General features: G+C 36.1%; 4 protein-coding genes across 5 annotated transcripts; all 4 read right to left on the reverse strand.

Annotated features, from left to right (window-relative positions):
* Positions 1 to 510: 510 nt before the first annotated feature.
* On the reverse strand, positions 511 to 4,706 carry LOC111011170 (initiation factor 4F subunit (DUF1350)). The gene is made up of 9 exons (XM_022284843.2): positions 4,157 to 4,706; positions 3,862 to 4,065; positions 3,724 to 3,781; positions 3,504 to 3,566; positions 2,514 to 2,589; positions 2,101 to 2,216; positions 1,831 to 1,920; positions 1,624 to 1,755; positions 511 to 982 (listed from the first exon to the last, which is right to left on the reverse strand). The coding sequence occupies exons 1-9, from the start codon at positions 4,567 to 4,569 to the stop codon at positions 848 to 850; spliced, it is 1,287 nt and encodes a 428-aa protein (XP_022140535.1). The 5' UTR covers positions 4,570 to 4,706; the 3' UTR covers positions 511 to 847.
* Positions 4,707 to 5,698: 992 nt separating this feature from the next.
* AIP2 (RING/U-box superfamily protein) lies at positions 5,699 to 8,016 on the reverse strand. Its single transcript, XM_022290362.2, has 5 exons — positions 7,660 to 8,016; positions 7,191 to 7,410; positions 6,883 to 7,088; positions 6,075 to 6,290; positions 5,699 to 5,979 (listed from the first exon to the last, which is right to left on the reverse strand). The coding sequence occupies exons 1-5, from the start codon at positions 7,804 to 7,806 to the stop codon at positions 5,830 to 5,832; spliced, it is 939 nt and encodes a 312-aa protein (XP_022146054.1). The 5' UTR covers positions 7,807 to 8,016; the 3' UTR covers positions 5,699 to 5,829.
* A 1,180-nt stretch (positions 8,017 to 9,196) lies between these two features.
* On the reverse strand, positions 9,197 to 11,528 carry LOC111013204 (F-box family protein). Of its 2 annotated transcripts, none has more exons than XM_022287610.2 (2): positions 11,221 to 11,528; positions 9,197 to 10,694 (listed from the first exon to the last, which is right to left on the reverse strand). In XM_022287610.2, the coding sequence occupies exon 2, from the start codon at positions 10,666 to 10,668 to the stop codon at positions 9,424 to 9,426; it is 1,245 nt and encodes a 414-aa protein (XP_022143302.1). In that variant the 5' UTR covers positions 10,669 to 10,694; positions 11,221 to 11,528; the 3' UTR covers positions 9,197 to 9,423. The 2 variants fall into 2 exon arrangements, with proteins under 2 accessions (XP_022143302.1, XP_087975511.1); XM_088119385.1 differs by lacking the exon at positions 11,221 to 11,528 and adding an exon at positions 10,893 to 11,198.
* Positions 11,529 to 15,050: 3,522 nt separating this feature from the next.
* On the reverse strand, positions 15,051 to 21,882 carry LOC111009863 (ubiquitin carboxyl-terminal hydrolase 18). The gene is made up of 12 exons (XM_022283104.2): positions 21,648 to 21,882; positions 21,134 to 21,514; positions 19,956 to 20,160; positions 19,758 to 19,846; positions 19,541 to 19,626; positions 19,289 to 19,451; positions 19,043 to 19,166; positions 18,583 to 18,740; positions 17,900 to 17,984; positions 16,955 to 17,167; positions 16,409 to 16,470; positions 15,051 to 16,287 (listed from the first exon to the last, which is right to left on the reverse strand). Exons 2-12 carry the CDS (start codon positions 21,430 to 21,432, stop codon positions 15,468 to 15,470), a joined length of 2,304 nt encoding a protein of 767 aa, XP_022138796.1. The 5' UTR covers positions 21,433 to 21,514; positions 21,648 to 21,882; the 3' UTR covers positions 15,051 to 15,467.
* Between the last annotated feature and the right edge of the window lie 481 nt (positions 21,883 to 22,363).

Genomic DNA, 22,363 nt, shown 5'->3' on the forward strand with positions numbered 1-22,363 from the left:
TTAATGTGACACCATGATATAGCTACTTTTGATAATCGTGAATGCAAATTCAAAATCTGTATATTTTCAATACTAATATAAGTTTCACTGCTCTTGAATGTGATACGATGGATGCTGATTTATATATTTTCATACATTTTTGGAATCGGTATGTTTTTAGTTCTATAAGAAACTCCAAGGGACGATAAAATAGAGGGATTCAGCAAATTAATTTTAATTATTGATTAAATTATAATTTGAATTTGAACTTAAATAGGCAATTAAATTAATAAATTTTACTGTTTTTGAGATTCATTTAAATATTAGTACCTCCATAATTAGAAAACTACGTTGTACTTTTTGTGGTGGTAAATTGTAATGATTATATATTGTTTTTCTTTTCGAACAGAGGTAGGTAGAAAATTGAAACTTCGACCTGATTAACGAGAACTAGAGAACTAGAGCGACTAATTTAACGTACTTAAATCTCCTAAAAAAAACATGGGAAAAAACTGTAACAATTAAGTCACATTACAAAATCAATACTAGTAGGGTGTATTCATCTTAGCATTCATGTTTACATCAAAAGAAACAACCCTTTAAGACAAACATCCATCAAAATGATAAGTATGGTCTCTTAAAGCTACTTCCTAATCAACATTTTTAAAGAATATAGCATTACAAATGCATAGCGCTTAAGAGTAGTAATTTGAACATTCAACTTATAAAAAAATGTTGCTAATACCTTAACTGTTGAGCTATGTCAAGTTTTCGTCGACTTTTTTCTACCTTGCATATGATTGGGACTCTCTGAAAAAGTTCATAAAAAGATAGAAATGTTTACAGAAGCATTGATAATACCCAAACCTTAGGCTTCAAATCGTCCGAACCAGTTGCTTAAGGTTTTAGAAAGCTCTCTAATCTCATTCAGAGATAGAGATTTAAGGGCCTGAGCAACCGCATCTGCAGGAGTGTACAAATAACCTACCTCCCACTTTGGTTCCTGATCACATTAAAACATCTTCAGAAGTCAGTATGAAATCTGGAGGAAAAAACAATGCTAAACTGAATTCATTTTCTAGTTCTTTAATCTTTTGAGTTTGTTTTTACTTTGCAGCTTACTCCATCACGTTTTTTTAATAAGAAACCGGGCTTTCGAAGAGAAAAAGGAAAGAATCTTATTCCATTGCTTAAGCTAAATCACCACAAATAAAACCTATTAGTTTAGAGTACTTTAATATTCTCAATAATCGTAGAGAAGATCTAGATACTAATTTCATTTGCGAGAAAACAATATTGCAAAAATTTGAACTCAAGACGAAGATCTAAAAGACTTAAACTATTGATCGTTTAATATATTGTGAGGTTGGTTATAGTAAGGTTTGCCTGAACATTGTTCTTGCCTCTATCATTAGGATAGTTGCTGTTTCAAATATCGAAAAGCTTAAACTATTAATTGTGTAATATATTTTCAACTACCAGCGCTAAAATATTATTGCAAGTCTTCTTATGTTTAGAACGAGAACCATTTATTGAGATGGCTTGTGCATTTTAATCACATAACCCAATTGCTAGGAGCTCTCGAATATGTGATCACGGCAAAACTTCAATACAATAACTGGGGAAAGAACTATGGAACTGTACCTGTACGCACGGTGTGATGTGGTTACCACTTAACTGGACCTTCTCAAGCGTGCCATTAATAGATTCGACCCGAGGCTTCAGTGTCTGTTCGAGTAGATCTGTCTCGTCGATCGGGTCTGAACTGAACTTCACCTAAAAGGAAAGAACATGTCAGACAAACCAGAAGCATGTATTTACTCAACAATCCAAACATGACAGTTAGCTTACCAGGAGTGTGTGCTGGACATTGTAAGAACACTTGAAGAGATCCCGATTCTCGGATGGCGTTGGCCTGAACTCTGATACCCCTTCTGTTACCTAATGAATTGAGCACAATTTATATATATTTGCATTCACATGCAGCTTAAAATTCAGTTCAATGCATCCCCAAGTTATCTAAACTAATGTTATTTGACCTCCACATACATGTGCTATACAAACGAGAAATGAAGATTTCGATTGATAGGCAATGAAATTTATTGAGGATTACAAAATTACCTGGTTTACCACTGAGGGCAACTGATCAACAAACTTGGTCACAGAATTCAAGACTTCTTGATCACTGTCCGGAATAATAGCTCCAGCAGCATCAAGCAACATCTTCCATGCATCCCCTTGCATATGAACAAGGTCAAGAAATGAAAGTTTCAGAGACGAACAAACATATCAAAGATACATACATGGCAGAAAACAATTTTATTCATGATTCAATAAAAAGAAATTTATACACAAGTAGCAAGTAGGAATTGAATTTAATTTAATAAATGGTGTTGGAAACTAGCTAGTCGGGCTGGTTAGTCCTTTCAAATTTTATACACACGTATAATTGACTACACAGGAACTTGGTACTGTAGCCAAGACGAAGATCAAAATTTCTGACTGAGGATGCATAAGCTTAGTCAGTGTGCTACCTGAGACACTACTAGCAATTGAGAAAACTGGAGATGCTTGTACAACTGGCATCATCTGACTGGTTAGAGGGCCCAACTGTACGAGCAGCATTTTATTCAATATATTCAATTAAAAATAAAATAAAGTAGCTGATCAAGACTCAAGTCATGCACTATTTTCTTCGATGTTGGCATGCCCTACATAAAAGAAATCAACAAAACAAATCCTAATAATGGATAGTTGGCTGCTGATTTATAAAAATTCAATTAGTTTAAGGAAGCAAGACATGAAAGAAAGAAGATCAACAAATCACTCCAAAAGAATAAATGAAGTAATGAACACTCCGAACAAGATACCCCCTACGGCACACCTAATCCCCCTCTTATAATTAAAATTCAAGATTATTTCTTTGCTAAATTTTCCAAAACATGTTCATTCAGAAAGATCATTAGAATCATCCATAAAAACTAAAAAAAATTCCAAAGAAAACAAGAACCATCCACAATTGCAAAAGCAGTATTTTGTACACCATTACAGTCCTTGTTCACTCCTACTCCAAGGGAGAACAAATTTGAATCTAGCAGAAAGAAAAAACACAAGTATTCTGTTTGGCTCGCATGTTAGATGTGTATCCAAGGTTAAGAAATCAAGTCTATAATCGGTAGATTAGATTATTTCGAGCTACAAGTTCACTGATCTCATGGGCTACACAAACTCAAACTTATGAAACTCACATTTTCAATGACATACTGACTTTTATAGATCAGAAACCAACAAATCAAACATAGGTTAACTCAAGAATTTATAACTCATCTTTTTGTACAATCTAACCTAAACAAATATCTCCTAAGGTAATTGCAATATTGCCTCAGATATTGAAATTGGTAGCCTTTTCATAAAAGGTAACGTTAGAAGTAAACAAGAGTTGATACTATGGAGCATGCATAAGCCCAAGCAAACAAACCACGAAATCCAACAAAAGATAGAAAAGTTTACAATGCCAACTTTACCTGCTCAAAGTAAGGAACAGCCTCTGTTGCCGGCCTGTTGTTGAAGGAGATTATAGCATTAGCCTTCCACAATGAGAATGTTATGTCACACCAAACAAATTGATAAGAGAAATATCATCTCAAATGCTAAAGCCATAGTGATTAGCTTGTCAGTTGTGTCCCACTCCACTTCCACCACAATCAAACTAAATAAACAAACCAGAAGAAAAGCAAGCCAAACCTTAGGTAACTTCTCAGCGAAATAGCTCCCTGTGAGCACTTGCAGAAGCGCACCATTGCTACCATTAAAGAACAAGAACGAAATTAGCACATCATTCCTCTCTGTGGTAGTGAAGACCATAATCACGAGTTGACTCACCTATGACCCACACAAAAGAGAGGAAGATTAACGAGTTGAGCAGATGAAAGATATTCATCGGGCAATCCGGACGCTAAAATAGTATCCAAACAGGCGTGAAACCTCTCAAATACTTGTTTTGTAGCATCGGCATGATCGAAAGTCACATTGTAAGGTACTGAGATTATCAGAAACCCTTCCTTTGCCAGAAGCTCGAGTAAGTAGCTGCAGCGAAAATCCAAGTCGTAATAGAAAATATCACAGAAGAAGAAGACGAAGAATAACAATCAATACGACGGAGAAATTTGAGAAAAACCTGTAAGTGACTTCAGGAATTGCTCCGATGAAAGCGCCGCCGAGAAACTTGATGATAGCGCGGGGCGGCTTACCCCTCGGCGGCGGTATTACCAAACAAGATTCCAATCGCTTGTAAATCCTATTGATATTCGAATTTCTACCGCTAAATCCATAGCCACTGCCACCTCTTCCGGCATATCCATTCAAGGCCATCCTCTTCATAGAAGCATGAGAAGTTCCCGAGACCAATGCAGCAGTTGGCTCTGAAAAATCAGCGAAAAGTGGAAAACAATCTTCAATTCCTCTCTTGAGAGGACATTTGCGTCTGTTAATTTTGCTGGGGAGGAGAATCCATCTGCGTCGGCCGCCAAAGACAGCAGAAGAGGACGACAAGATGGCGGCGCAGGCGCCGGAGCCGACGAACGTCTCCATAATAGGAATATTACTCCGGCGCTACTGGAAGTTGCAACCAAAATTCTGTGGTGATTATAATATTTAGAGGAACGAGGAGAAGTGAATGCTAATGGTTCCGCCACGAGGCCACATTTCTTTCCTTGAAATTAAGGCGGGCTGGAAAATTGCCTGATTCAGCTACACAAGTTTATTAGGTCCGAAAGGAAGTTGGAATTTTGTTATTTTTAGTTTTTATTTTAAAACAATGTTGTTTGAAAAAAATAATTAATATATATATATACTTGATGGATAAGAGAATTTTAAGAGACTGTTTGATGGATAAGTCAACTTTTTAATAAATTATTTATTGAAAATTATCTCGTTAATAAAATATTTGGGACTATTTTAAAATTAATTCCATTTTAAATAGTTGTAAACTTAATTCCTTTATGAATTTTCTTTGAAGTTCCACAAAAAAGGGAAAAAAAATCGTTTAACACTATTAGGAAAATTATTGTTTATAAATTCATCATCTTCCTAACCGATGTATTTAATCACGAAAATGATTGTCGCGAAGTTCGGATTGGATAGGCTGACAAATGCTCAAAACCTGCACATAAAAGAGAAAGTTTTGACTGCTCAAGTCAATCTAAGTCCTATCTATTCCCAGTGAGAGGAATAATATCGTAGTATTGTCGAAAAAATGGTTAAGGGCAGCAACATCCAATAATCATCAATCAACCTTTATGAAGGTCGATCGTTGAGATCCAAACTAATTAGTTTGTCCTTTACGAAGGCACAAACGACTGACCGTCGAAGTATTCATCAACTCGGCCTAGGAAGGGGATTGAGTTATATTGTCAATCCTTTATAATCATGCATTTACATTGTTAGTTAATCAAACTTCACCAATTTTGATCACCATTCATGGATTTCATATACCTACCAAGCCTAGAGAATAGCATCTAATATCACTCCTTGGTATAACAAGCCCTTTATAAAGCCTACATGAACTTATTTTTGGGGACTGGAAAATTCCTCCTATTGTTCTCACAAGTTTATGATCTTCCCCAATTCTAAAATAAGCTAGGCGTAGTTGCTACCATACCTTAACAAATCATTAGCATCCAATCAAGGGAACCAAATAGTGTACCATTATAGGCAGAGATGAAAAACTATATTCTATAGTTCTTACTATAAAAGAATAACTAAAAATCTGAAGCTTCAACATCAAGTCTCAGAAAAATCACGTATGAATTAACCTATTGTACATCACTTGGTAAGACATTGAAATACCATTCAAATATACATAAATTCACCACCACGAACAGCATTTGCAGCTCCTTTTCTCTCTTCTTCGGCCTCTTTCTCTCGCTCCTTCCAGCTCTCGTAAGCATGGTCGTCAGTGGGTAATTCATGGCGACAGATCGGGCAAGAGTTATGCTCATCCTATAATAAATTAGGATCTTAAGCATGAGATGCAATTAAACTAAGAAAGAACTAGGTTTAAGCATTTAGAGACATCAATCAAGTTAGCAGATTACCAGCCACGGCTTCAAACAAGGTGGGTGGAATGTGTGCTTGCAAGGCAATTCCTGCATCTTATCATCAACAGCTAAGTTTTCCCTGCAAATGGCACATTCTACATCTCTTCCTAGCTTGGCAAGAACTTCCTCTGTTACAGTAATTACAGGAAGTTTTGCGACAACATCTTTACTCGCAGGAGGGACTTTTGGCGGTCCGCTAGCCGTGTCCATAAACTAAATAGACAGAGAAATGCTATGGTAAACTAGCTGATAGCTACTCAAATGGTTCCTAACTATTTGACTGAATTCTAAATAACAGCAATACTCAAAAATGTCAGAATCCCACAGCCAAAGCTTACCATCATGCTCAACAGATTGAACTATCACATCTCTACGGATATCCACAAAGTAGTACATCACATAGAAAGGGTCACAATATTCAACTCATACAAATTTGCTAACTATTTTAGAACCGTGAGGTTGATCCAATTTACATCCTTCATTTTCTATCGATTGAAGAAATATTTGATTTACTTCCGAGCATGATTCCTTAAATCCAAAAGTTTGAGATGATAGGTGTTAATTCATATATTAGATTGATTTCCAGAACCCAAGACGTGAATTATTAATATCGATTAGGGAAGGAGTGACATTATAGGGTTAAAAGTAACGATTTCATATTATGATACCATGTTAAATTAGGACTAAACTAAAAGATTTGAGCTAAAATATTATGATATATTTAACATTTTTTATATATTTTAAACAAGTTATACTCAGAAAAGCATGAAGAAAGTACTCGTTAGAGACGGGAAATAAAGATTACCTCATCTACGACACTATCTATATTTTCAATAAGTGCTTGAAGAATATTAGCAGCGTTCTCAGAAGTGTTGTTGTTCTCAGCCGGAGCTTGAGAAGATTCAGCATTCAATAGCGTAGCTGCAGCGGCCGACAAGAGGTTTGACTGCACCAGCCACTGAGGCTGCGGCGGTTCCGGATCAACGGTGAGATGGCCCTCAAAAAGATAGCCTGAATCAACATAACCACAGCTTAATTCTTACATTTAAACAAATATCCAACCATTTCAATGAAAAAGTGTGTTCTTATTGGGAGAAGAATCTCCAGCAGTACCTCCATTCGATGAAGAACTTTGTGGAGGCTGAGATGGATTGTCAATTTGGTGCAGAATTTCCTTGGCCTGAGCTACGCAAGCCTGCAGGTGCTGTCTCTCAGAATGATCAGAAAGCAGAGTCAAAGAAAACTCGAAAAGCTTGAGACCAGCAAGCCAAAACCCTGGGGCTGTAAACCTCGTCTTCAGAACTGTCGCAGCTCGGCATATTACGGAGTAGAACTGCCATCAACAATTAGATTTTCAATAATTCAACTCCACAGACAAAATTCAGATTGAAAAGACAGATTATATCACCCTACTACTAACAAGAACCAACAAGATTTCTCCCATTTTACAAATTTCGAATGAAAAATAGCAGAATGAAACAATTTCACACGAAATGGTACCACTGCCTACAAAGGGATCTAGGAAATTGGAATGAACTAAGATCGAGAACAAATTGAATAAAAGAGGAGAAAAAGGACGGACCGATTTGCGTAGCGAAGGAGAAGCAGTAGGATAGCGATCTCGAAGAAGCGAAACGATGGTGGAAACTGATTCCTCGAATTTCTGCTTCTTCCCCAAGTCTTTGTGCAATTCCTCCAATCTCAATCTCACTGAATCCTCTGATTCCATTTGTTCTTCCTTGTCTGATAAGAAAATTTCTCCTCTCCTTCTTCTGTCGCTGCTCTCTACGAATTTATAACTCGAAATCTCTACGAATCAGAGAAGTTTCTTGAGGAAGGGGTAACCACAGGCACAAATCCGACCCAGCCGACGCTACGCTATAGACGATCCGCGACCGCCAGACGGCCCAGACCCCGCGCGTGGATGTAGCCGTAGCGTTGAAGATATTCATCTTTTTTGTTTATTTTTTTTATTAAATTTAGGGATTCTTTTTTTTTCTTAACTTTACCATTAGGTTGTCCGTTGTCGAGTCTATTTTAAATTTTAGAACTTTAACCCTGAACTTTCATGGACGAGTTCATCAATTTGAACCCTAATTTTAAATTTCATCGAATTGAAGGATGACCATAAAATTTTTAGCCTCTAATTCACCTCTAGTTTTGATAAATAAATAAAAAATTGTACAAATTTTGAAAGACCCGCTAATGAAAGTCAAACTTTGCACATAAAAATGAACCTTTAAATAACTTTGTCAAAACTAATAAATTTAAAGGAAAAAAAAAAGAAAAAACCAAATTCAGTGTCCTTTGTCTTAATCCTTGGTTATCAATTTCATACCAAATATCACATAATGAAAATATTTTTTCCAACAAATTTTCAAACGGAAACTAATTAAAATATAAAAGTTACAGTACTTTTTAAAGTTCGAGGTAATTATTGCAACATGTATCTTAGTTCAAGATGTAATTTGATGAAATTGAAAGTTTGTAAAAATTGGGTGGATCCACGGAGCTACTATAACGTCAATCTCATTGAAGTCGAAAAAAAGCCTATTTTGAGCATGTTCATTTCCTCTCGTACATTCATGATATACTCACCAAAGTTTCAAAGAGTGGGCAAATTTTTTATTTAATTTTCATATTAAAAAAATATATTTATGGCCAAACATTTGACTCAATTTGAGTATTTTTAAAATTGATTTTAAATATTTTGTAACTTGATTTGGAGCGTTTTTTTTTTAATTAAATTATGCATTTTTATGAGTTAGTTTACAGATGATTTTCTAATTTAATTTTGAAGAAAAATTAATTTAAGTTAATATTCTTAACTATTTTAAGTGATCTTGTATTTGTACCAAAAAAATGGTGATCTCGTAGTTTAAAATTGATAAAACTAAATAGGGAAGAATGGTTTGTTGACTAGATACCAATACAGAGGTTAACTATTCATGCTGCACTTTTTCAGAGTTGAGGTACAACCTTATGCTGCAATTCATCAGAATTGAGGTAACTTCTCAACTGAACAGTTGATTTGCAACAAAAACAAAACCTTTTTTTTTTTTTTTACCTTCTGTAAATAACAGCCTTCATCTACTGAGAATCACAAGAAAGTTTCAAAATGAACAGTAAAATTGGCATAATATTTGGATATTAACCGGCAGGTTATTAAGAAAGAATCTACATCTCTCCCTCCCTCTCTCTCACCTTCTATTCTCAAACTTCTTGAATTCCATTAGCTAAGTCAGCTAAGAGAAGAAGAAAAAAAAATTAAAAACAAATATGAAAGCTTACAGAATTAATTAAAATACAAATGGTCAAATTTCAATGATGTTATTTCCTTCTGATGTCATACAGAAGCCTCAATCCTAGGCTCAAATGAAAAGGCAGACATAAACTCCACAGCTTCACCATTCGTACAGCATTTCGGCAATTCGGTCCACTGATTCTCGACGAGATCGCATAATAGATATGTATAAAGCTCGTTCGAGTTCATGCATATGAGTATCTGGTCACCAGCACCGACACAGTTTATATCGACCTTCTTGCCATACCACTCGTGGGACATTGCAGGAGGCAATGCTGCAATTTGATGCCAAGTTCGAGTTTCCTCGTCGTACCTCCAAACTCTAAGGCTTGAAGTTTCAAGAAACTCAGACAACATAACAACTAGCATCTCACCTCGACACTCCACCACGTCGATGGAGTACTCTGAGAAAACAGGCAACAGCCTGGGGTACTCCACGAAGCATCTCTTGCTCAGGTTACAAGCCATGATAGTCCCGGAGGAGCTTATGAAATAGACGATATTGTCCCCGCTTTTGTTCGTAATCACTGACGAGTATTGCTTCGAAGGGCTTCTCTGCATATTTGTGGACACTACATTCCCTGTTCTGCTCAGGAAGTACACAACAGTATCATCATTTAAGTTAAATTCAATAGAATCATCAACCTTTCTACTCAATGTAATATCATCGTCCCAGCAACCCGTGGTCGAACGGTAGACTTTGAACCGGAGCTTAGGAAGTTGGCCATAGACCAACACAAGCTTGTAAGATCCTTTACAACCGTTCGGGTCTCCGCTCATCACAATGGCATGAAGAGATTGCCCCATTTGGTGAAGGTCTACTGGAGGAAGTTCACTACATGAGCCAGTTAAAGGATTGGATACAACGAAGTTGCCCCATAAGTTGCGAAAACAGATCAAACCACCAGAGGCTGCAACAGGTATAGAATCGAGATGGCGATTCTGAAGGAGTGGTGGATAGTTAAGTTTCTTCCAATTGTTCTCCGTCGAGTCGAAGACAATCGAGCGGTTGAGATGTGGATCAACCATGAAAAACCATGGGTCACGTGCAGGAATGTCCGAACACGCACACTTGAAACTCGAAGAAGCTGCAACTGATTTCCATCTTTTGCACACTGAAGAAAGTCGAAAGAACGCCGAGGTCGGTAGCCTCGAAAGCACCCTTTCGAGAATGTCTTGATTGAGATCATCCAGAGAGAAGTTGCTCAACGTGTTGGTTTCCCCATCACTTCTCTTCCTCTTCCGAGTCACCCCCAAATTACCATGAGCATCATCACCAACCTCCATTTTTGGCAGAAATATCTCAAAAATCACTGCAATACCAAATGAACAAAAATCTATTAGTTACAATCGTAAGCTAATTATAACCAATCCCAATTGCCCTAAAAGAGTTAAGAATCTCAAATCGAATCCGAAGGAAGAAAAAGAACAAGTAAAACCCCCATTTCCCTTCTTTCCCTGTTTTCTCTACTTCCCGTGTTGGCGCGAGCAATTACACATGAGAAACCCACCATTAAACCCTGATCAGTGGATCGATCGAGCCAATTTAGAGGGAGATTCATCAACTAAAACCTCGAAACGTAGGGTTCCAAAATAACAACAGAAATTCGAATCGATCCAGAAAACGTAGTGGGTAGCGAAGAAATCAGGGCACAGGGTCCGGCGGCGAAGCAAATGCAGATACCTCCGCCGCCGCCGCGGATCTGAAACCCTCCGACCCAATGATTGAACGAACAAACAAAGCAAAACCCACAAACTTACACAGCGTGAAAACAAAGCACATGGAGACAACAGAATCACAGAAATCACAAACAAAAACAGAAGAAGAAGAAAATGCACCTGTGATTGTGGGAGCGGCGAAGGAGGAGGAATGAGAGGAAGTGGGGTATCTGGGGCGCTTATAAATGGCTGAAAAATGGGAAAGTAAAAAGAGGGAAGCATAAGCATACGAGGGGAAAAGAAAAGGGGAAGAGAAAAAAGAGAAAGCGGGCTATGGAGGAAGAGGGGAGGGAAGCTTCGGGGGAAGCGGCTTTTGTAGGCGTTGACACTTTGTTGCACGCAGAAGGAGAAGAGAATACAATACAATACACGAGCGCCGAGCGGAGCGGATATTAAGCAAAACCCAAAAGAAAAAAAATGTCAAAAGAATACGAGAGAGAGAATACGATTCTTAATTGTTAATACAAAAGAGAGAGAAAAAGAGCGAACCTGAGTTGACTCTGCTCGCTTCCTTCTTCAGTGTTTGGCTTTGGATTCGGTTGGTGGGTTTGTCTCACTTTTTTTAATTTCGTTTGTTTAAATACTATTTTAGTTCCACTTCGGTGTTCTGTTTTAAGATGTTCATTTTGGTCTCTATACTTTCAGTTTTTAACTTTTAAATGTTGATTTTAGTCTCTAAATTTTGTAGAAATTACTATTTTGATCTTTTCATTATTTTTTTTATCTTATTTATTTCTATTGAGAGCTGGTCGAGAAAACAGAGGATTGAGAGTTCGTTGTCTTGAATCTAGAAGAGAGGAATGAAAGAAAGTGGAGAGTGTGTTGCCTTGAGGTAGAGGGATGGTTGAGATAAACTTTACTCGTTAGTTGATAGCTTCGATTGAGTGAAGGTTGAGGGAGAATCGATGAATTTACACTCCTTGAATTTTTTGAAATGTAATGATAAATTTATATTAAAGAGTTTTCATTGTGTTAAATATTTGTAAATAAATATCAAATCAGTCATTTTTTTCAAGTATGACTAAAATGAACAAAAATATAAATCACTAGGATCAAAATAAACAATTTCAAAGTACCTGGACTAGAATGAATCGAACCAAAAGTATGTGAACCAAAATAGTATGTAAACCTTAATTTTATTATAAAAATATTACTTAGACATCGATTATAGTACCAAATTTTGCCATTTCGAGCATAGTTTGTTGGATACAATGCTTAATTATGAATTGACTAAAAAAATTTAGTAGTATCTACTTATCTATTAAACGCAACAGAAATAGACCAATAAAATTTGATTAGAAGCTTCTATTTAGTGTGCAGGTAAGTATTGAACTTTCAATTTTATATCTTATAAGTCCATGCATTTTGTTGGAGGAAAAAATACAACATGACACGTGGACCAATCAACTCAGTTCGGTACGACCAAAGAAGACCGACCTACCTTTAAGACTGAGCTGAAGACCCAAAACCCAGCTAGAGAGTTGTCCAAGTTCTCTTTAACCGACCTGAGGATTCCGACCTCAGACCCGACAGTCCATAACCGTAGGTAAGGTAGGTTCCAATGGCCTCGTCTCTCCTTCTTGATGCCTATAAAGGAGACACTCCACCACTCACTCAGGTACGCAATTCTACCTAGAGAACAACATACTTAAACTCGTGCCTGACTAATGTTTGTTTCCTTTTTACAAGTTATATCTTGCTTAACGTCATACCTCGTCAGCTCATTCATTTTTCACGTGGTCGACTTCAATAGCTCAATAGAATTACACGTCAATATAATCAACTCTATTAGTTTAATACCTACGACACAAACGTTCAAATATCTTCCAAATCAACCCACCACGTTATCCGTAAATAATAGGTTGAACGTGCCTTTTTTTCCCTTGTGTTTTCAAAATTAAGTGGCACAAAAGAAACTATTAGACACAGAAAATTTTATTAAAAGTTTATGTGGATCTATCATAGAAGAAACTATTGGCCTGATTTGCTTGGTTGGCTTGGCTCCAAAGTCGAAACAAAATCCATGCCTTGCCTTCCCACATGTGACTCTGCCTACTCTCTCTCTCTCTCTCTCTCTCTCTCTCTCTCTCTCTCTCTCTCTCTCTCTCTCTCTCTCTCTCTCTCTACTTTAATCTTCTCTTTGTTTCTCTCTCTGCCTAAAAGTAAGAGAAAGTTGAGGTTTTCATTTTCAAAGACAACCCTATTTTTTAAAAAATTAGAGTTTTTAATGCATTATTATTTGTTATGTTACCAATTTGTTGTTTTTGTTTTTGTGGCGTTTTGTTTGGAGATGTTTGTTTTGTTTGCTTTGCTGACATTTCATTTCCACACCCAAAAAGCAGACGACTTCTTGCCTTTGCTTTGACACCCTTCTCCTCGTAGAGGGAATCTCACTCTCAAAAAATGCCATTTTTTTTTCTCTTTCTCTCTCTCTTTTGCTTCAAAGTCAAAATGCCCAGAATCTTAAAACCCACGGGTGAGAGTAGTAGACAACACATTATATATTATAAACAAACTTTAAACTCTAACTTTCCTCCGTAACTTTTAAATTTATGTCTAATACATCTCTTCATTTTTAAGGTAGTACTTAATAAGATTTTTGAACTTTTAATTTTTTGACTTATTATAGATAGGTTTTAAAGTTCGATAATCTATTAGATACAAAATTGAAAATTACGATCCTACTAAATACAAACACTTCTGAAAGCTCATAAATTAATTAGTCACACCATTGAAAATTTATAACCTATTGGACATAAAGCTATGAACTAAACTTGAATTTGAATGTTAAAATATAATTTTAGAACTTATTCTATTTTGGGAAATTGCAATGTTTTTAAAATTTTTGAATATAGCAAAAATTTTCATTGCAGTAGTATATCATATACTCATATCAGTAGTATATTAAATGTATATCATATATATTACAGAGACACTCATATCAATAGTATATCATATGCATATTACAAGTATATCAAACACTCATATCAGTAGTATATCACATACATATATCAATAGTAAGATTATATTACAAATATATATCATTTGGGTGAAATTATCATTTTAAAATTAGACCTACGTTCTTTAAAAAAAAAATTGTTATACTTGAAAAAACTAAATGTGGTTGCTATTTTGCTAATTTTACTAAATGTTTTTGCCATATTTACAACTGTCCCTTCTGTTTTAGTCTATGTAATTTCAAATATTCAAATTTAGCATTCATACGTCAATTTGAATGTGGCTCAACTGGTTGAGACATATATCACAAATTAAAAGGTCATTGATAAACGGAACAAATCCTGTAACCTAATTTGAAACATAAATAAATAAAAACAAAAAAGAGGGGGGCGGGGGCAAAAAAAAAAAAAGCCGTAAATTACGTTTCTTTTGTTGGTTTAGGGCGAGTACACAGCACACCCACCATTGGCTTCAAAAATAAAATAAAACAAAACAATTGCAGAGATCTCGATGCCCTACAACAACTTCAAACTCACAACTACACTTCACTACTTCTCTCTAATCTCTATCTCTACTACACGCCTATTTATGCCTTTTACACTCCCCTTATCAACCATAGAGTTCTATGGTTGAGTTTGGTTTCACGTCCCTCGGTCCTATCATTTTAAAAGCTTCAATTTTGTACATATTATTTATTTAGATTTATTTTTAATGGTTTGAGCTTAATTTCAATTTGATTATATTGTTTAGTTAAACCGGTTGCTATTTCAAAAAAATATGTCATCATGATAATGGCAGGGACAAATTTTTAGTATAGAAAGCGGAAAAAAAAACAATCACTTTTTCTTAAACTTAACATCAATTTTAACACGCCTATCACTCTTTCCTTTCGTTGGCCAACGAGAAATATATATGTATATGTATGTATTAACGATCAAACACAGGTTTCTATAATATAAAAGAGATGTGAAAGCAAGAGTTTGGCAAGGGTATAGAATGCAAGGTGGGAAAAGCGAAGAAGCTCATTCTCACTAACATTTTTTTTTTATATATAATCAATGCATGAGGAACACTCAAGGTCAACAACTTGCAACTGCGTTTAAAAATGAGTTTCAGTTTCTGTTAGGATAAAAATACTAAGAACCTAAATCTCTATTGAATTCTAAAATAAGTTATCCAGATAATCTGTAAGAACCTAATCTCTGTTTCATAATAATAATACTGGAGGAAACCAATACTTTTGACATGTTTACCGACTCTCACATCGTGTAATCGACACCGAGATCTCTGCTAATAGTGAAACCTCAGAAAAGAATTCCCAGTTCAAACCTTCTTTTAAGGATGACTGGTTGTTGATCGGAGACGTATGACCGAGCGAGTGGCAGCAAGACAATCTAGCGAGAGTATGACTAAACATCACCCATCAACTCCACTTGGTTTGTCCCGCTTGCATAACTTAGACAGAGCGATCCCGGATTCATCTTGCGGGTTTCAGCAGCAGATGTCTCATTGAAAGAATAGTTATTTTGATTGTTTGCAGCGAGTTGTATGTTGGTATGGTCCGAGAGACGAACAGTTTCATCTCCATGTATGTGCCCGTTGACATTAACATTGATGTCTGGTGCTAGAGAACTTGTCTCGCAATTAACCATTTCGGTATCTTCTGAATCGTCTCTTGCAGTTTCAAGATTGTTCACGGAAATGTCCTCGCCGTAAGAAACCTCCATAGGAACAGCTGAATGACAATTACCATTTTCCCTTGCTGTACTTGTATCAATTGGGATTGTTATCAAAGGGTTGTGATTCGACAATAAAGGAGAATCTTGTCCGACACAAGAAATATCTTTAGGAACAGATGAACTCGTCTCAACGTTGAGCAGATCCATATCGCGGACATTTTCCCTCACAGCTTCAGAAGATACTCTAAAAGCTGGCTTGTGAGAATAACTGGAAACCCCGTTTGAAGTAGATGAGTCAAGTGTATCTCCATTCATATCTTCAGAATACACTCTCACCGGTTGTGGTCGAATGTTAGGCGACCCAGAAAAATTATCAGAATGTATACAACCATCGGTTGACTCGGAATTAGAACAAACGCGATTCACAAGTCCTAGTTTAGCACTTTCGACTTGTTCGTTTGCACAAACATCCGATTCTACTTTCTCCTTTTGCATATGATTGTTCCCCATCGATTCAATAGTTCGAAGGCTCGAAGTTCGCGGGCGAGCCCTGAAAAGAAGCAGCAATTCGGATGGTTAGAACAAGAGAGTCAAAGTGAATGCCGATTTTATTTCCACCCATTTGACAAGCCTTAAAATAGTAATAAACTCCTTTTAAGTATGAAATATACCTGGAGTACAGAATCATGTAAGCTCCCTGAGATAGCACCTCTTCCAACTCAACTTTTGTCACCTGAATATTAGGCAACCAAGAAAATGAAAATATATTAGGCTGAAATAGTAGATGGGAAAATATAATATATTTTAATAAAATTTTAATAATACAAAAAAAAAACTGCCATCAAAGCTAATGCATTAAACCATTATGACCACAATTATATCAACTTCATCAACAAGGATTACATTCCATGATGGGAGCAAAGTTCAAAACACCTTTATTGTTGATAATACAAAAACTGTCATCGAATGTCATCTCATAACAACTTCATCAATGAGGGAATACTTCACAATACCACCATTGTAGGTTACAGTATCCATGAATACAAGATTTGCAAATAAGGACTACAAATTTCAACTAATTGCCTCGTATCATGAACTCATATCCACGTGTCTAGGACAAATAAGCATCGTCTAGCATCCACTACCAAAACTTTAACAAGTGCAAATATAATAGGTGTAGTCAGTCTATGTGAGAGGACAAAAAGAAGGGGACCAACCTTACAATCATCAGTCCTGTACCAATTTCCACTGAAGTCCTTGATATAGCAGATATAGTGACCAAAAAATGAAGCGTTAAGCATATCGACATGAACAACTACTGCATAAAGCCGATAGACATCAGTACGATCTCCTGCTTCACTGACGTAAGGGCTAAGGTCTAAAGTCTCCGGAAATGTTACTTTCTTGTTGAGCTTCCCAAACCTCCCACTCTGCAAAGGTTTTCCAACAGAAAAACTTGAGGAAATGTAAAAAAAAACATAAATCTATCTTTGTTTATTATTCAAAATTAATGGTGGTCCCTAATGCAACTTTGACTATTCTATAGATGAACTACCAATTAAAATGTGCGTTACAACATTTTACTTAACAAAAGAAATCTTATATGAAGTGCCAAAAAATACACTAATCGCACATCTCTATAATCTGTGTGGGCACTTTGTGGATGAAGGGAAGGCAAATAAACCACATTTTTGTGCACTAATTTTCAATTATATTGTTTTTGTAGGTGTTATAAGAAATAATAAAATTTGTGACGAGTGCAATGAAATATATTTTTATCTCTCTTTAGATTTCCAACACCAGAGAGTTTTCTGAAAAACCTATCCTTTCGTTACTGACTAGCTGAGAAGCCTTTCAATTATCTCTGGAGTTCTCTCTTTGGGTCTAAAACCCCATGTTGTCCTCACCTTACTCGTTTTTTGTTTTTGGTCCAATAGGAATGTTTTTTTACTCGGGAAAAAAAGGAACGTTGTGGATGAATTCTAGTTAATTGACTCAATCCATCAACCTAAGGTTCTCTCATTCAGGTGGCCAGGCAACATTTGATGTAAATACTCTTATCCTTTTCAGTTTTCTGAGTGTGATGGGAGGGGGGAAATATAAAGGTATATTGGAAGAATGTGAAGGACCGAAGCAGACATGAAAGAAAGCATGCACCCAACCTGAAATCTTTTTAAGGCAATTGTAAGAATATTTGGAGCCTGTTTAACCATGAGACGTTTTGATGCCTTGACGTAGTCATTGCACCTACAAACACAAAAATATGAGTGTCACGTAAGAATGTGGACTTACATGTAAAATAATGACAGAATAAATAATTCAATAACAAAAATTGACATTTGGTTCTTCTCCTCTTGTTAGTTTTTGGTGGGGGTGGGGATAAATGATGAACTAAGAACATTATCTGTAACCTCTCTATCACATAACTACAGAACAAGTATGCTATGTCCCTTCGCCCTCATAAACTAGATGAGTATATTGGTCTAAAACCTAACTCAAAAAGCAAACATTATATTGAAAACCAAACACCAAGAAGAAGAAATTACTAATAAGTCAGTTAACCTAGTTAAAACCCACCAAAAAAGTGGGCGTTGCACTCGGGAATTAGTTTCATAATGTAAGCAGTGAGTCACCCTACACAAGTCATCAACTAGCCCCTAGATAACAGCTAGGAACAATCAAGGTTACAGATCAGGGCTACCTTCCAAATGAAGGCATTTTTTATTCTAAGAAAAGATTAAGAATGAATTTGAATGCATAATGAACCTAGGAAAAATGGTTGGGCAGCGGTCATGTTATTTAATATTAGGTATTGTATGAACAAAATACTAAATTGATGACATACCCATCACATTTGTACATATTATCGCCATGTAGCAACTCTACTTTTGTGAATTGATCAAGGCACTCCTCCAATGATGCAGCATCCCCATGAATTTCAACAGTCAAATCCATCATATTTTCATGCTGGTTGGAGACATTGTTGCAATTTGTACATATCACCTGAAATATCAAGATTGAAAACCTAATTAGTCAGTACCACTAAACACAACAAATTGAATTCTCTAAATATACATACTAAAGGAAATAAAGGCATAACATGAAACTTCTCGGTGAAACAATATTCATCCACGTGGCAGATATTGGCAACATATTAACACGTGCCGTGTTACAATTTTAAACAAGGCTTAGCTCAAAAGACTAATTGATTCTTCTTCCAAAATGCAGCCAACAAGAAAAAAGAGAGGAAAGAAAAGGTTGAAAATGAACCTAAAATGGGAAGGCCTATACATAAAATGCATTACCTGGGACTGAAGTTGGCCACCAAAAATGTGCTGAACAATGGTCGTCTCTCGGGAATGAGAACGAACAGCTTTCTCTCCACCAAATTCATCAAGGCACGCCATTTGCATTCTATCAATAGCAAATCTGTAAAACAGAACTTGGCCATTAGATAATTGTACAATTAACTAGTCTAACAAACAAGACTTTTATATTTTCCCTACCAGCAAGATATCATACTACCAAAAAAAAAAGAGAGAGACAAATACCTCATGAACTCATGGGCATCTTCCTGCCTTCCATAGCCAAGATTTCCACCAATATTAGGCAACCGGAGGATAATATTATTGGGTGAAAAGGGTTGAACACTTCGACTAGCTCTTTCGACATGTGTTTGAAATTCACATAAGAAGCACCAATCATCACGTACGCCTGAATAAAAGAGGACACTATATCATAAGCATATAAGGACGAAGGCCCAAATAGGGGGGAGAAAATGAAAAAGCCCAAACTGAGATTACATTCGTTTTTGTGCCCTTTCTCGTAAAGGAAGGCAAAAAGTGGTCTGGTGAAGGACAGACACTGTAGAACCACATTGGCAAAGCAACTGCAGAAAATAGGAAAGAGTTAATCTTTACCACTCCTACAACAGACAAGTTATAATCCAGCTCACAAGTGATTGAAACTTGAAAGCAATTCATGAATGGTATAATTGTTAGAAACAAGTGAAATACTAACCTATTGCCACAATTTAAAAGTCCACAAGGACGAAATTGATGCTTATCCCAGTAAAAGAGGTTCAGAAATTCATCATAGGGAAAAAGAATCTGATTCATAAAAACAAAAAGATGAACTTAATTATAAGGTATGATATCAAACAATATTAATCAAAGAGAAAACATCATCAATCTAGGATAAAACATGAAGATAACATACATCTTTTGGTTGCTTGATATGCTTAGAGGTCCTGTGAGAAGGTACCAGAGCGATTGCAGAAAAAATTTTGCTCCCTGTAGTAGAAGCTTTGGAATCCCTGTGGTTATTTGCAGTTTCAAAGTCATTTATGTTCCTACATGCTTGAAAATCCTTGCACTTTGTCTTGTGGCCAGCTTTCCAATGAATTTCTTGACATGTTGGTGAACTATATTATAAATGATTTTAAGAAGAAAAAAATGCATCAGAATACATCTACATCAAAACAAATATATCACCTAACAACAAATAAGAATAATAAATACAAATGCAGTTGAAGCATAAGACAGAAGAAGGCCCATTTAAGAAAGCTTTGACCTTGTATAAAAGCAAGATGCTGGTTTTGGTCACTAAAGACTAACAATGTCAAACAACTAATGCATTCGTTTATTCATCAAAAAATTAAAATAAAGGAAACTCGTCCTTGTAGCTGCTACAATTTGCTTGTAGACTGTAAATCAGATCATCAAAAACACAGGTTCTCTTGTTTAATGTAAGAGCAAAACTAAGAAGGCGTAACCATAAATAGCTGGAACACAAAGATCAGCATGGAGTACAAGTAAAAAATTCCACAGATTCTCTTGTTTAATTTTGTGCGCATTTGTGTTTCCCAACACTCCCATCACAAGCTTGATAAAGAGTTCTGTAAACGCAAAATGCAAATTTACTTCTTCAGTACCCGTGCCTAATACACCAGAACAAGATTGAGTAAAAAAAACCTCGAAACCCCCTCGAAATAGTCCATAATTCACACTCCACCCGCACAAGTATTATTCTTGAGACCAACTTCAAAAATAATCATGAGTGTTCAGATTGCTACATATCACCAAACGTCTAAAGTCAATTCAAGCCCCTTCAGGACAGACAGTAAATTATTATAATATTGAAAGTTTAAAAAAAAAAAAAAGATTGGATCTGTATAATCAACAGATCAAGTACATTATTACCATATAAAGAGAATAAAAGGCAAACTTAAGAAAAAGTCGATCAAGTAACAATTATAACCCAAAAAAGGTTGCTGTTGCCTAATTTGCCTACTATTACAAACAAATAAAAACTGATAATAAAGGGTAAATTTAAACATTAAACTCAACAGGAATGGGCAATGCAATTCATGTAAACTTGGAAAGAATAGCACTCACCAGTATCGAACGGCCTTACAGCGCGAGCACACTTTCGAGCCCAAATTCCCACAGACGACGCAAACGGTCTCGGCCATAGAATCGCCGGACATTGAGTTACAGTCACCGCCGTCTCCTCCTCCTCCTCTCGCTCCTCTTCCCGCCGGTCCTCCGCCGGAAGCCTCGAAATTCGCGTCGACCTCAAAGTACTTAGAGGCCGTATTCTTCACCAAGTGCAGCAATCCGAAGAGAATCACAAACGCTGTAAAAATCAATTGCAGGAACCAATTGAGATCCAACGATACTCCAGAGACGTGCATCTAAGCAGCCCCGCCGTCGATCCGAGATTCGTCTCCAATCCTACGATGACTTTTCATCGATGAATTCAGCACCAACCAACAACTGAACCTCAAATCAATACCGTCAAATGAGACAGAAAAATCAGAAACAGAAAAAAGAAGAAGAAAAAGGGAATTGTTAGGGCTGTATCCAGAAATCAAAATCCTCTGCCGAAAGGAAAACTGTGAGTGCGTACAAATTAGGCGGCTGTTTCTGTCCTACTCCATCTCTGTAATTGGAAGAAGAAACTGTGATTTTATGATGGGGACAGGGATTTTTTGCTTCAGCAGTGAGTGGATTTTAGGGTTAATTAACAAAAAATTTGGAACTGAAAGTTTGGAATCGGCCAAATAAGCTCTCTAGAAACTCCTCTCTGTTTCCTTTCCCGAATTACTTTCCCTCTCTGTCCACTCCTACTGGACCTAGACTTTCCCAAGATTTTTTAAAACTATAATTAATAATCATACAATTTTGGCCGTACAGCGTGCAACGTTTTTTACTTTTCCTTATGATTTTTGGATAATTGATTTATATGGGATTTTGTTTTGTTTTTTTTTGTTTTATTTTATTTTAGAGGCTTTTGGGATTCTCACGTGGCGGTAAATTATTGCTTTGACAATTGTTTTACAATTTGATTTTGGCTAATGATTCAGGATAATCAAATCCGGCTACTCTAGTTGTGATTTATAGGTGGTTTAGTAACATTTCCTTTTTTATTTTTTAAAATAAAAATATAATTATATTTAGTAATTATTTATGGTTAAAACAATATTTTTATTCATGTTTGGAAGAAAATTAAAAACGAGAAAAAAGACAATAAACTTAATTATGTTACTGTCAATATTTCTTCATAATTATGAAAACGTTTCTAAAAATTGAGATATATAAAACATAAATAATTGTCAAATTCTT

Source organism: Momordica charantia (assembly GCF_013281855.1).
Source record: "Momordica charantia cultivar OHB3-1 chromosome 11 unlocalized genomic scaffold, Mcharantia_2.0 BLBB01000011.1, whole genome shotgun sequence".
Classification (NCBI taxonomy): domain Eukaryota; kingdom Viridiplantae; phylum Streptophyta; class Magnoliopsida; order Cucurbitales; family Cucurbitaceae; genus Momordica; species Momordica charantia.